The sequence below is a fragment of the Plecotus auritus genome, assembly GCF_963455305.1.
Source record: "Plecotus auritus genome assembly, chromosome: 4".
Classification (NCBI taxonomy): domain Eukaryota; kingdom Metazoa; phylum Chordata; class Mammalia; order Chiroptera; family Vespertilionidae; genus Plecotus; species Plecotus auritus.
This window is the reverse complement of record NC_137775.1, coordinates 13,254,264-13,267,706: the sequence shown is the minus strand read 5'-3', so window position 1 is coordinate 13,267,706 and position 13,443 is coordinate 13,254,264. Positions and strand designations below refer to the sequence as shown.

The window sequence follows — 13,443 nt, the reverse complement described above, 5'->3', positions numbered from 1 at the left end:
CAGCCTGGCCTGCACCCTCTCCGATCTGGGACACCTTGAGGGATGTCCGACTGCCCGTTTAGGCCCGATCCCACCAGGCAGTCAGATATCCCTCTCACAATCCAGGACAGCTGGCTCCCAACCGCTTACATGCCTCCTTGCCAGATTGCCCCTAACCACTTCTGCCTGCCAGCCTGATCACCCCCTAACCACTCCCCTGCCAGCCTGATCGATGCCTAACTGCTCCCCTGCCAGCCCAATTGCCCCTAACTGCCCTCCCCTGCTGGCCTGGTCACCCCTAACTGTCCTCCCCTGCAGGCCTGTTCCTCCCCCCCCTCAACTGCCCTCCCCTGCTGGCCTGGTCACCCCTAACTGTCCTCCCCTGCAGGCCTGGTTGCCCCCAACTGCCCTTCTCTGCAGGCCTGGTTGCCCCCAACTGCCATCCCCTGTAGACCTGGGTCCCCCCCCCAACTGCCCTCCCTTGCAGGCCTGGTCCTTCCCAACTGCCCTCCCTTGCTGGCCATCTTGTGGTGGCCATCTTGTGTCCACATGGGGGCAGCCATCTTGTGTGTTGGAGTGATGGTCAATTTGCATATTACTCTTTTATTAGATAGGATGCCAACGGCCTCACTTCAACATGGATTAAATGTGCTTTGGTGGGATTCATTAGGAACCACTTATTACATTGTTTTTAGGGCAAACTGGATTCTATCTTTACAAAACCATTTGGGCACATAATTTATAAGATGTGGACTGTCTGTTCAGAATATTTCCTTTTCAGTAATTTTTCTTAAAAGGGGATTTAGTTTTCAGTGAAAGTACCTTGTTGTCTTTCTCTCCTTTAATGGGTGTCTTCTTATGCCACTTACCACACACTAGGATTCTCAAACTTTTTCAGTCTTAGGGCATGAGGTAATTGCTAGAGCCAACTGGAAATAGATCGGGGATTAACAAACGAGCACATGTCGCTGATGCCATGTGCCGTGACTGCTGAGAGGCAGACATGCCACTATAATTAAAACAGTCATCAGCAGCAGAGCAATTTATAGGGGAAAATGTTACACTTGTTATTGTCAACAAATATGCTATATTACCCTGAGGACTTGCCCATCATTAGTAAGTTTAAAAACATATCTAAGGCAGGCATACCCATACCTATCTTGCCACTGCTCCATTTAGGACAAACATGTCAAACTCAAAGGCTAACATGGGCCAAATAAACAGGGTTTAAGTTTACGTGGGCCGCAAAAAAAAAACAAAAGCTTCAATTATCATAGAAACGTAGGTTTATTTTTATAGAGACATGCTGAATACAAAGGGCTGACATAAATGAGTAATCGTTAACATAAAATAATATAACATTTTAATAAAAATTAATATTTTTTCTTGAACATTAACTTACCAGACACTGAATAACTGCACAAAGTAATAAGTGTAATGCAAATAAAAAGATTTTTCTTGTTCTTTGAAAGCACAATATTTCCTGTCGCGCACACCAAACGAGTCAGTCCAAGACTAATGGCGTGGCCATCAGCTGCTAAAATATTCGCTGCTAGTATTAGTGGAGAGAAATGGTGCGCCTGTGCAAAAGGCGCGTAAGGGAAATGAATGCAACCCGATTATAGTAGTCATTAGCGAACATTGTAGCTCATTGTTAATAATTATGTATAAAGGATATTGTAAAAATTAAGTTACGAAATTTTTATTAAAATGTTTCTTACATACCGTTATATTGGCTGGGCTGCAAAAATATTTGTTGTGGGCCGCATGTGGCCCGTGGGCTGCGAGTTTGACATGCTTGATTTAGGACTTCGTGCCTCTTCCTAGACCTAGACCATTATCCTTGTCCCCTTGCTGTGTCCATCCATGGTCCTCACCATCTAACCCACCCACCACTCCCAGGCCCCTTCTCTTCGCTGTTACTCCTCAAAAACTCGATGCTAAACCGCCTTTATTTTTCCTCATTTCCCCTGCTCCTTTCCTCCCTGTCTTCATCCCTCCCTCCATCTCTCTATTTCTATTTTTTGTTTCTTTCACTTTTAGAAAAATCAAAACAAAGTGACACACAGTTTTTGTTTCAACTAACTCACAATTCTACAAAATCTCTCTCACCCTCCACCTTCACCCTCTCCATGAATATATATATTCTCCACTTAAAAAGTCCACATCATGAAGAGCCCTGTTCAAAAGCTACTTTGTAATGTTCTCCTGATCATCACTTCCGTTCACATAGATGAATAGATATCATCTTTATTTCTCCTGGGACCTTTATACTTCTAGAACTTACCGTATTCTTCTTTGTCTTACCATTACAGCTAGTAGATTGCAAGCTCCTTAAGACAGTATCCATGCTTGGTTTACTTTGTATGACTCTTAGCATCCAGCAGCGGGTGGGCTCATAGTAGTGTTATAAAAAATGTTTATGAGCATTTATTTCTCTACAAGATAGGCTGGTGTAAATATACTGTGTTGAACTTGGTGTTTGTGATACATCCTTATATCATTCCACATTCTCTTTCACGTGAGTTTCTCTAGATTTTCAAGATGCAAGAGCAGCCCCTTTCATGAACAAGTTTAATCTTGCTTTTTATTTGAATCTCAACAGTCAGTGAATTGTACCCTCTCTTTTGGTAGCCTCGTGTGCAAGCTGAACACAAGGACCACCATCCTGGCAGCCACTAACCCGAAAGGCCAGTACGACCCGCATGAGTCCGTGTCTGTGAATATCGCCCTTGGCAGCCCACTCTTAAGTCGATTTGACTTGATCCTGGTTTTGCTTGATACCAAGAATGAAGACTGGGATCGTATAATTTCCTCTTTTATCTTAGAAAACAAAGGTGTGTGGAGACAAACAAATTATTGACAAAGGAAAAAAGTAGACACAGCCAAATGAAATTCTTTGAAGAAAATTAAATAAATACCCAAAGTACCCTACTAATGGGCAACAGAGAGATGCTTAGACTGAAAGCAGTGAGAGGACCAGTTAGTGAGCCAGAATAATGAGCAGGAGGTAAAGGGCCCTTCTCTGTCTGCCACTGATGAGATTATGGTTGTGAGTATGTTTTTGTGATGAAGGGGGGGAAATCTTATGATATATAACTATTACTTCTTGCATGCAAAGAAAACTGGGTTGAATTATGAAACAGAAATCTAAATATAGGCTTCTCTTTCAATTAAATTTGATTTACTCAAATTTAATTACTTAACTAGAGGCCCAGTGCATGAATTCGTGCATTGGTGGAGTCCCGAGGGCCTGCAGAGATCAGGCCCTAGGTCGGGGCCCCAGCCTCGCACCCCCAGCTCGCACCCCCAGCTCCGCAGCCCCACCTGGCACCCCGCCTTGGCCTGGCGCCGACCCCTCACCTGCTCCACCATCCCAACTGCAGGGTGATAGAGCGGGGGCCGGTACCCTGCCCAGCTCCCTCAGCCGCTGGTCGCCGTCTGCGGGCTATCGATTAGGGCCAGGCCCCCCCACCCGGCTCCCTCAGTGCCTGGGAGCCAGACAGCAGCCCTGGCCCCCACCACTGCCTCTGGTTGCCATCTGTGGGGTGATCGGCAGGGCAATCAGGCCCCTGCTTGCACCTGCCTTGACCTGGCGCCACCGATCACCTCCTCCACCATCCTGCTGCGGTCCCACTCTCATCGGGGCCCATCAGGGGGCTGGCAGTGCCTCCACTGCCACCTGCTGGCAGCGCAGTGTTGCTGATGCCCACCATGTTCTGCGCCACCCCCTGGTGGTCAGCGCACATCATAGTGAGCGGTCGAACAACTGCCTGAGGGGACAATTTGCATATTGAGCTTTTATTATATAGTATACTATAGGGTAGACCAGGATTATTCAGAATTAAGCCCTGTAGAAAGCTTACCTTTATTAATCTTAGATCCTAAGACTGTTTGTTCTAGAACTACTAGTATATGCTGTGCAGAAAAAGGTCTAGATTTCAATGGCCACAAAACCTAAAGCTAATCTTTTTTAAAAAGTATAAGACCTTGGCTGGTGTGGCTCAGTTGCTTGGAGCATTATCCCATACACCAAAAGGTAGTGGGTTCGATTTCTGTTCAGGGCACATGCCCATGTTGCAGATTCAATCCCTGATCAGGGTGTGTGCAGGAGGCAACCAATCAGTGTTTCTCATATTGAGGTTTCTCTCTCTCTCTCTCTCCCCCCCACCCTCTCCCTTCTTCTCTCTAAAAATTAAAAAAAAAATCTTGTCATATTTGAGGGGTTGATTGGGAAGGCCAGCATGCCCTAAGCTAGAAACTTTATTTAAAAAATAAAGAGTATAAGAACTTATCAAAGCCCTTAAAATGAGATATTTGCCTGTTCTTAGAAGTTACTGTCCAACATCTAATATGTACAGGTTACCCAAGCAAATCAGAGAAGCTGTGGAGCATGGAAAAGATGAAAACCTACTTCAGCCTCATTAGGAACCTTCAGCCCACGCTGTCTGATGTGGGCAATCAGGTTCTCCTCCGGTACTACCAGATGCAGAGGCAGAGCGACTCCCGGAACGCTGCCCGGACAACCATCCGCCTGTTGGAGAGCTTGATACGATTGGCAGAAGGTTTATTTCACTCAGCAAATGAATTTTTATCGGGTACCCGTTACGTACAAGGAATGGGGGTGACACCATGAGCTCAAAATGAGTAATCCCTACTCTAAGGTGCTCACAGGTGCTCATTAAAGTAAAGGCTCTGAGCTATGAAACCTCCACTCCTCTGGGACATTTATGGGTGTTGAGTGAAATGTAGTGTCATTAAGAAAGAGGAATCTTTGTGATAGCTCAGGCACTCTGATAGCTCCTATAACTTAAGATGTCATTCATTTAGGAGGTCTTATTTCTCAGGGGCAGTCTGTTAGCATTTTGGGTGAGATACTGCCTTGTTTGGAATTGTTTCCTATGTGGCACCCACCACTAACATAATGACACCAAATTAATAATGCCAGGCCCTAGCCCCTCCCTAAGGCAGGAGAGACATGCAGACTTGCAGCTACCATGCATCTCGAGATGTTTTCTTTTAACATTGGCTTTTACATTTAGCCCTTGTTTTAATAAAAAAAATTAACATGAACTGACTGCCATGTGATAGCATAATGTATGCTTAATAAAAAGTTCTATTAAACAGCCCTAACCGGTTTGGCTCAGTGGATAGAGCGTCAGCCTGCGGACTGAAAGGTCCCAGGTTCGATTCCGGTCAAGGGCATGTACCTTGGTTGCGGGCACATCCCCAGTAGGAGGTGTGCAAGAGGCAGCTGATCGATGTTTCTCTCTCATCGATGTTTCTAACTCTCTTTCCCTCTCCCTTCCTCTCTGTAAAAAATCAATAAAATATATTTTTAAAAAAGTTCTATAAAACGGATGCACTTTACTTCTTTTTAAAGATTTTAGCTAATATTAGAGCAAGAAATACATAAATTTTATGCTGATGAGTTTGGTAGTTTTGAAAAGCTCACAGATAAAATTGCCAGAGATGAGAAATGAGTTTAATTTTGTGTGTTTCTATAATAGACTAGAAAATGAGGATTAAAAGTTGTGGAATATTAAACATATGCTTAGGTAGCCCCTTTCTTTGCTGGAGCCCAGAGTGCTTTTCATTTAAATACACAGAGTTGCCATGGGCTGTGCAGAAGGATGTGACCCTTTATTACAGGAACAGCCTTAAAGCGGGTTGAACTTAGACTTTTGTGCTTGTTCTAGGAAAAATTAATTTGTTATTAGTAGCTCATTCATAACATACACATTTTTTGGAGGGGGATCAGGTAGAGTACTACATTTATCACCTCAAATGTTTATTTTAAGCATTTCTGTCTTTATGATTTAAAATGCCCCTTATTTTTTTCAGCTCATGCTCGCCTGATGTTTCGTGACACTGTGACTCTGGAAGACGCTATTACAGTGGTGTCAGTCATGGAGTCCTCAATGCAGGTGAGGACATTGGGTGCTAATATCTGAACTGTAATTACAAGCATCAAATAAAAGACAGTTTGTAGCCTATCAGGAGTTATTATTTAAATGATTATATTCTAGACCTGATAATTTCTGGAAATATATCCGAAGGAAACCATTTAAAAGAAGGAAAAATATTGTCATGGAAACATTCTCTGCCTCAGTATAATTTCTTTTCCCATCGGTGTAAAGTGGTGGGTCTCAATCCATCTTCTCCTTGACATACCTGAGGGATGGTCATGGTCTTACTAGTGAGAGCGTGGCTTCGCAGAGCAATGCTTACCAGCAAGAACGGGGGAGAAGATTATTGAAATTGGAAAATGCCCAGGTGATTCTCATTTCAAGGTGGGAGTGTGGGAGGCTGGGCTTCGCCATCTGGGACCAGTGGTGCCTGGTGGACTTCTCTGCAGGCTGGCTGGTGACTCCTTGGTGTTCTCCATTCCTCACCCTCAGGGAGGCGCACTGCTGGGAGGTGTGAACGCGCTCCACACTTCCTTTCCTGAAAACCCTCTGGAGCAGTACCAGAGGCAGTGTGAACTTATTCTGGAAAAACTGGAGCTGCACGACCTCCTGAGTGAAGAGCTAAGAAGACTTGAAAGGTGAGAAAAGAAAACCAAGAAAGGCGTGTAATAGGAAATCTTTTTTTGGCATTTAGTGAAACAAAGGAAGTGTACATTAAGTGGAAAAATCTGTCTGTGGTATCTGTAGGGGATTGTTTCAGTTATCTATTGCTTGTAATCAGCTACCCCAAAACTCAGTGGCTTGAAAAAAGGTATCACCCCCATTATAGTGCTCACTTTCCTAGGAGACAGAAATTCAGGAGTCTCACAGGGATGGCTCATCTCTAATCACCGTAGTATCAGGTGAATTACTCACACACCGGCATTTAACTGGGAGCTCAGCCGGTTTGGGATCATCCAAGATGCTTCCGTCTCATGTATGATGTCTTCACTGGGTGGCATAAACGCATGGTAGCTTAGGACTCCAGTGTAGCAAGAGCCTGAGCTGCCAGGCCTCCTACGGGCTGGGCCAGGACTAGAGCAGAATCATTTCTGCCACGTGCTATAGGTTAGAGCAAGTCACAAGGTCACCCCACAGGCAAAGTGAAAGGAAATAGACGCCACTGGGTGATGGGAGGTGTGGCACAGACGTATGGGAACAGAGGAATGATGGCTGCCATCTTTAGAGACCACCTTCCGAAGCTACATCTTCTTAACTTGCTGGTTTGGTGAGCCTCATGGAGAACGCTGACTGGTTGTTTGCTATATGTGTGTTGTAAACTATATATAAATTTACTCTGTGCAGTAAAACGGATAGCACTGGGTCTCAATTACATGAGAAGCACTAAGGTAAGCTACCTACAGTTCATACCAATATGCACAGTTGCTGCTGGTGAGTGGGCTCTATCATGTTTGCTTTCACCACTTCTTCCTCTTCTCTTTCGTTGGCTCCCTGTACAAACTAGAGCAACAAGGCGCTGGGACTGCTGTTAAGAAAGAGGAAGTTAGATTCCAGGAGCCTTCTATCCCAGGCCAGACCCAAACACAAAATACCGACTTGGCCTTACCATCTTTCCTCACCAGGAGAGGACATGTGCAAGGGAGTTTATATAAAGAATCTCTGTGTTTATTAATATTTTCATTTTTTTCTTATTGTTTCTAAAGCTCTCTTCCAAACATAATAAATATTGATATTAGTCCTTATGTAACCCTGGTGAAAGAAATTCACGGTAGAAGACTGAGACGCAGAATGGGTTTAGGCCAGCCTAAGCTAGTATGCTGGGCAAGTTAGAAATAGAGATAACTATACTGACCTCCACCTGGTTCCTCAGCAGCAGTTTTCCTTTCCTACATGCCCAAATCCATGACCTTTAACAATTTACATAGCTAATAGACTTTAAAAATCCTCAGTGAGAATGATGTATTTTATTTTAAAGAGGGAGATCATCCTACTGGTTTTAGAACATCCAAACAACTCAGGAATGACAACAGCAATGTTTCAAAACTCACCTTTCTAAGGACTTGTTAAAATGTGGACGTATGGGAAGGAACGTGCATCACCTGAAGAACTGTTGCCTGGAATTTAATGTTGCATGTCCCTATATAGATGAGCTTCTAAAAAGCTAGACTTTGAGTCTGTGCCTGTGAAGCAGGAGTGAAGAATGGCGAGTGTATCCATTTGAGTGTCTGCATGATCAGTTGAGTGGCTGGATCATTGACCTGAAGCTCGTTATTGGTGTTGCTCCCAAAGCTGGGGGCTGGGAATGGGCGCATGTGGAAGTGGAACAGCTGCAGAAGGGGAATGTGGGGGCCCCGCTGGGATTGCTGACTGTATTAAGTAAAACCTTGATAATCCTTTTCGTGGATTTCTCTCCTATTTGTTTCTTCCCTTCATCCAACAGAATTCTCTTTCTAATTTATAAAGCTCAGCACAGCCTTCCTGGGGAAGTGTGGGGCTGGCTTTGTCCTACTAATGCACCAGGTGCCAGCCTGCGGTAAACTTGCACTTTGTATAAAATCAATCCCCTGTCTTTGGTCTCCTGGTTTTTTAATGGCCCAGAGCATGGTGTTAAGATCAAAGCGATTCCTTTGGTTCTTTTATGTTTGATGTCGCAGATCCTTTTCAGGCCTGCCCTGGGCCTGCCTTGGCTTTTGGAGACACTGCTCATTTTGACTGACCATAAACGGATCATTTTGACGACCAAAAACATGTTGGATTCAGGATGGGAAGGAATAAGGGGCTCAGAATCAGAGTTATGTGATAGAAAAGTAGCAAATTGCCAAGTTCAGAATGATTCTCCTGCAAGGAAAAAAGGGGGAAAAGAAGAGTAGGTGATGATCTGAAAGATAGGATTTGGCCTTAAATGTTCTTTTCTTCTGGTATCTCTTTGTAATGTAGAGGCCTGTTCAGTATTGATCCTCAAAGCAACAAAACCAGGTGCCCCACAGATGAAAGTGTATTACCACTAGAACACAATCTAAAGCTAACCTTAACAGTGGGAAAACTCCAAGTAGCATATGGTATATCCCCTTACGAACGAGTTCTCTATTCCTTAAGGAGATCACACATCAGTCATAAAACTATTTGTATTTTTACCACACTTTTCTTCTGGAAAATGCTTTTAGTGACATCCTGCCTCAAATGGTAGCCATTCTACCCACCTCCAATCCGAGTGCAAAGATGCCATCTCCTAGGAAGTTATAGTAAAACAGCAGACTTTTTATGTAGGGGAGAATTTAATTCTCAAAGTTAGAATTAGACTGAAATAGTGGGCTAAATTATTATTCTACTCCTGAGAATTTCCTGTCTTTTAGGATACTGTTATGGAGCTTTAATAATTACTAGTATCCCTGACCTCAACTTGCTGCTGAAAGTATACTAGATAGTAGTAACTTTGAAAGCTACTTGTTTTTTTATGGGGTTTTTTTCCCCCAAAAAAATATTTTTATTGATTTCATAGAGGAAGGAAGAAGGGGAGAGAGATAGAAACATTAATGATTAGAGAGAGAGGTAATCATTGATTGGCTGCCTCCTGCACACCCTCTACTAGGGCTCAAGCCCACAACCTGGGCATGTGCCCTGACTGGGAATCGAACCATGACCTCCTAGTTCATAGGTCAACACTCAACCACTGAGCCACACCAACCGGGTAGAGCTACTTCTTGATCAGCAATAAGCTACTGTGCAAATAGCTAGCAGTCTGTATTGTAGTTACACATATACCACGAGAGATAAGAATGAGCATTTTTATATTGACCTTCAAACTATCTTAAATGAATTAAGTGGACTTTCAGAGAGAAGGGAAATGTAGGCAAACTCAATACTTCATTTTTTTAAATTTTACTTCAATTTAAGGTTAAATTAGAATGATTATCAGATCACTTAATCTCTATTCTGATGAAAACAGATAATTTCCTCTTGCTGTTTTTAGAGACTATATTTGGTATTAACCTGGAATTATGTTGGATTTATCCCTTTAGATGGCATCTCAGACACTAAAGAAATGAAAAGGGTAAAGCAAATTTCCTTCCCTTCAATACATGTTTTCCTTATTTCTGCTACAGGTTACAGGATCAGAGTGTGTACCGATCCCAGCCAAGGACAGTGGAGGCGGAGACTACTCCAGGGTCCTCGGGACGTGACCCAGGGGGAGAACCCAAATTCAGGACGTCAACACAGCAGGAAGTGAATTGTGGTATCCATTCCTCTTCTACCGGAGGCAGTCCCAGGGGAAGCCCACCTCTCGACCCCCCACCCCACCGGGGGCCTACTAGGTCAGCATGTAGAAAAGATTCAGCTCAGCATGACAGCAGAGATACCGGTTTGGATTGGTTTGACTCCCTGACAACTCATCAGATTGAACCGAAAAACACTGTTTCTGTGTCTCCTGGTCCCAAAACTACTGAGGGGAAAGTGGCTTTGAAACACTCCAACAACACATCTCAGGGTAAGGAAGAGAGTGAGCCAGACCAAAGGAGCAAATTGGAAACTGGACTGCTTCCAGCACCCGGAGAGACAGGAGCTCCATTGAGGCCAGAGAGTGTTGAGGGTAAAAAGAAAAAAAAGGCAGCAGTAGTTTCTGAAACAGTGAGAACTGCTGATGAACCAGACTCGGTGCTGACTCATCATGTGCCCAGGAAACTGTACAGGCTGCGCAAGGAGAGGGCCCAGGAGTTGTACAGCAATCCTGCCAGGGCGCCTTCACAGCCCATAAGCCCTCCTCATCCTCCCTCCATCCCTGTACATGGCCCAGAAAGAAAGAGACAGAAGTCCCTCCCTCGGGTGAAAGAGCCTGAACCTGAAAGTGTTGAGAGTTCGGGTGCCCCTGTGGCCAAACTAGCAAAATTTACTTTCAAACAGAAGTCAAAGCTGATCCACTCCCCTGAGGACCACAGCCATGTATCTCCTGGCGGAACTGACATAGCCGTTCAGAGTCCGAAAATTTCCCAGCGTGGAACAAGAGGAGAAGCAGCTCTGTCGGTGAAGGGTCCAGAAAAGTTGACCTCTGCCTCAGGAAATGGAGGCTCAGATCTGCTGCAGGGGAGGGCAACGGGGGTGTCACAGCAGTCATCAGGGAAAGACGGATCGAGAGCAGAGAGGGCACGTGACCCTAGAAAGAGAGATATTCAGCCTGAATTTGAGCTTGGGAACGAGACTCAGCATTTGCATCTCACTGGTGAAAGAGACAGAAAGGAAGGGCTTCCGTGCAGTAATAAAAGCAGCAAGGTTCATGCTTGCACATTAGCCAAGTTGGCCAACTTCTCCTTTACTTCCTCCCCTGAATCCAAATCAGCGTCCCTGCCTCCTCCTGAAAGTAAGAACTCGGGTGAGAGAGGCCCAAGCCCGCCTCCCACGACCACAGCTACAATGCTTGGCAGGAAAAGGAAAACTTTTCAGTTGGAGGGGTCCCCTGAGAAGCTCCGTCTTTCCAAAACGTCTCTCTTTTCTTTACCAGAACTAGAAGACGAAGCATTAGATTTTGATTGGGATGAAGAGATGAGAAAAAAGCCATAATCATGAAAAGCTTGCTGGTCAAATTTCATCTTTCCCAACTCGACACAGCACCTTTGGGATACCTTCGTGGTATTTATATATGTACAGACTATTGGCCATATTGAGTGCCATTCTAAATACCAGCTCCCAGTCACATTTTGTAATTTCAGGTTTATCTTCATGATTCATCAAGTTTTTTAATCATATAGGTTTATGTGATACCAGCCCTTGGATCAAATTAATTGACATGGTGCATAATTTTGCAGAATGGAATACTTGCATTCCCCAAGATGTTTGTTTGTTTTGTTTTTAAGGGGTGGGTCTTCCCAGGATTCCTTCTTTCATTCACTCAGGAACAAACATCAGGATAGTAGCACTCATAGAGCTAACAAGATAGATGAACTCTTCTATTTTTTCCTTTTTTTTTAAACCCCATGATGTGCCAAGTGTGGTGAATATTTATTATGATTTGACAAAATTGTACGATTTTTCTAATACTGTTTTTGTGTTTATTATGTGTAAGATTAAAGGTGACTAATGCGTTTCTTTCTTTGAGAGGCACCTCACAATTCCATGGTATTCCTAAAGATCTGGCAACTGGTCAAATAGTAGCTTTCTGAAGTAGTGGCCTTTGAGTTTTTCTTTCTTCCTTCAGCCAATATTTTGTGCTTCAGATTATTTTTATCATTTGGGGACTTCCCTTCAACACAACTTCAGTCTTGTCGTTGGAAGGAAAGAGAGTATGCAGTTGTCTCAATCATATATCATGGCATCTACCCAAATAGTTAATATGGAAATGTGATTCCTACTATTGTGACTCACTTGTCTTTAAAACCAAACAAATGTGACTCTATTTGGTAGTAATAGACAACCCAAGCTGTGACTTCCTTAAGTCCTTTAAAATCACTCTTTGGATTCTAGCAGAGACTCTTAGGAATTTACAATTGCATAATTTATCTTCTGAAATATGAATTTGTAAAAAAAAAATAGATTCTTTCATTGTCTGAGGGATTTTTAGACATGAAGAATACTCAAAAGACATACGTAAGCAGTGATTTAAAATTTTTTATTGCACATTCTCTTAAACATCAAGACTAAAACATCAAGACTATGGTTTTGAACATTTCTTTATTATTTCTGTGCTTAATAACCTCATAGTTAGTATGAGTCTTAATGCAATATATTCCTAACCTTTCAATATTAATACTTTCCTGGGTTTTAGTACTTTTACTAGAACTTAAGGGAAAAGGAAAGGATTTGGGTTATTGACTAGTTGATTCTTGATCTGGACTTGTTCTGATTGTGTAGACAAGGGTGATTCAGTTAAAACTGAGCCACAGTGTGGGGCTGACTGTTTTGTTTTCCTTTATTTATGGTAAACTTTTTAAATACCTTTATTAAAAATTTTTGTCTTTGAAACTTGGTGTCTTTTGCAGTAATGATGTATTAAGCTTTACATAGATGGTAACACCTAGCCTCTTGGCTTATCATTTAGGGTATTTGATCTGTTCTTTTTTGTCATTTAAAATGGTTGTATTCCTGCCCGGCCAGTGTTGCTCAGTGGTTGAGTGTTGACCTATGAACCAGGAGGTCATGGTTCGATTCCCAGTGAGGGCACATACCTGGGTTGCGGGCTTGATCCCCAGTGGGGGGTGTACAGGAGACAGCCAATCAATGTTTCTCTCTTATCAATGATGTTTCTATGTCTCTCCCCCTCTCCCTTATTCTTTGAAATCAATATCTACAAAATACATCTACAAAAAAAAAAAAAAAAAAGGAAAGAAAGAAAATGATGTGTTCTTTATCAGGAATCTTGCTAGAGCTTTTTACTTGTACTCAGCATACATCCTATTATTTGTGCTAATGAAGCCATCCTATTTTTTATTTTAGTAATTTCTGACAGGATCATTTGGCCAAGTTACAGTTCCATGTGTTTGTTCTTCAGCACTTACCCAGATAAAAATAACTATATATGTAAATATTATAAAAAGACATAATTATTAGAAGTAATAAAATATTCAGT

The 13,443-nt window shown here is 42.9% G+C and overlaps 1 protein-coding gene across 1 annotated transcript in view; it reads left to right on the top strand.

Moving 5' to 3' along the window:
* MCM9 (minichromosome maintenance 9 homologous recombination repair factor) overlaps nt 1-13,172 on the top strand; it is a 69,472-nt gene extending 56,300 nt beyond the window's left edge. Inside the window, exons 9-13 of the mRNA XM_080665801.1 lie at nt 2,614-2,816; nt 4,341-4,544; nt 5,824-5,906; nt 6,381-6,526; nt 9,992-13,172. Of these exons, the coding sequence (XP_080521927.1) occupies nt 2,614-2,816; nt 4,341-4,544; nt 5,824-5,906; nt 6,381-6,526; nt 9,992-11,441 (2,086 nt within the window). The 3' untranslated portion in view covers nt 11,442-13,172. The remainder of the gene's footprint in view (nt 1-2,613; nt 2,817-4,340; nt 4,545-5,823; nt 5,907-6,380; nt 6,527-9,991) is intronic.
* Nucleotides 13,173-13,443: the final 271 nt, after the last annotated feature.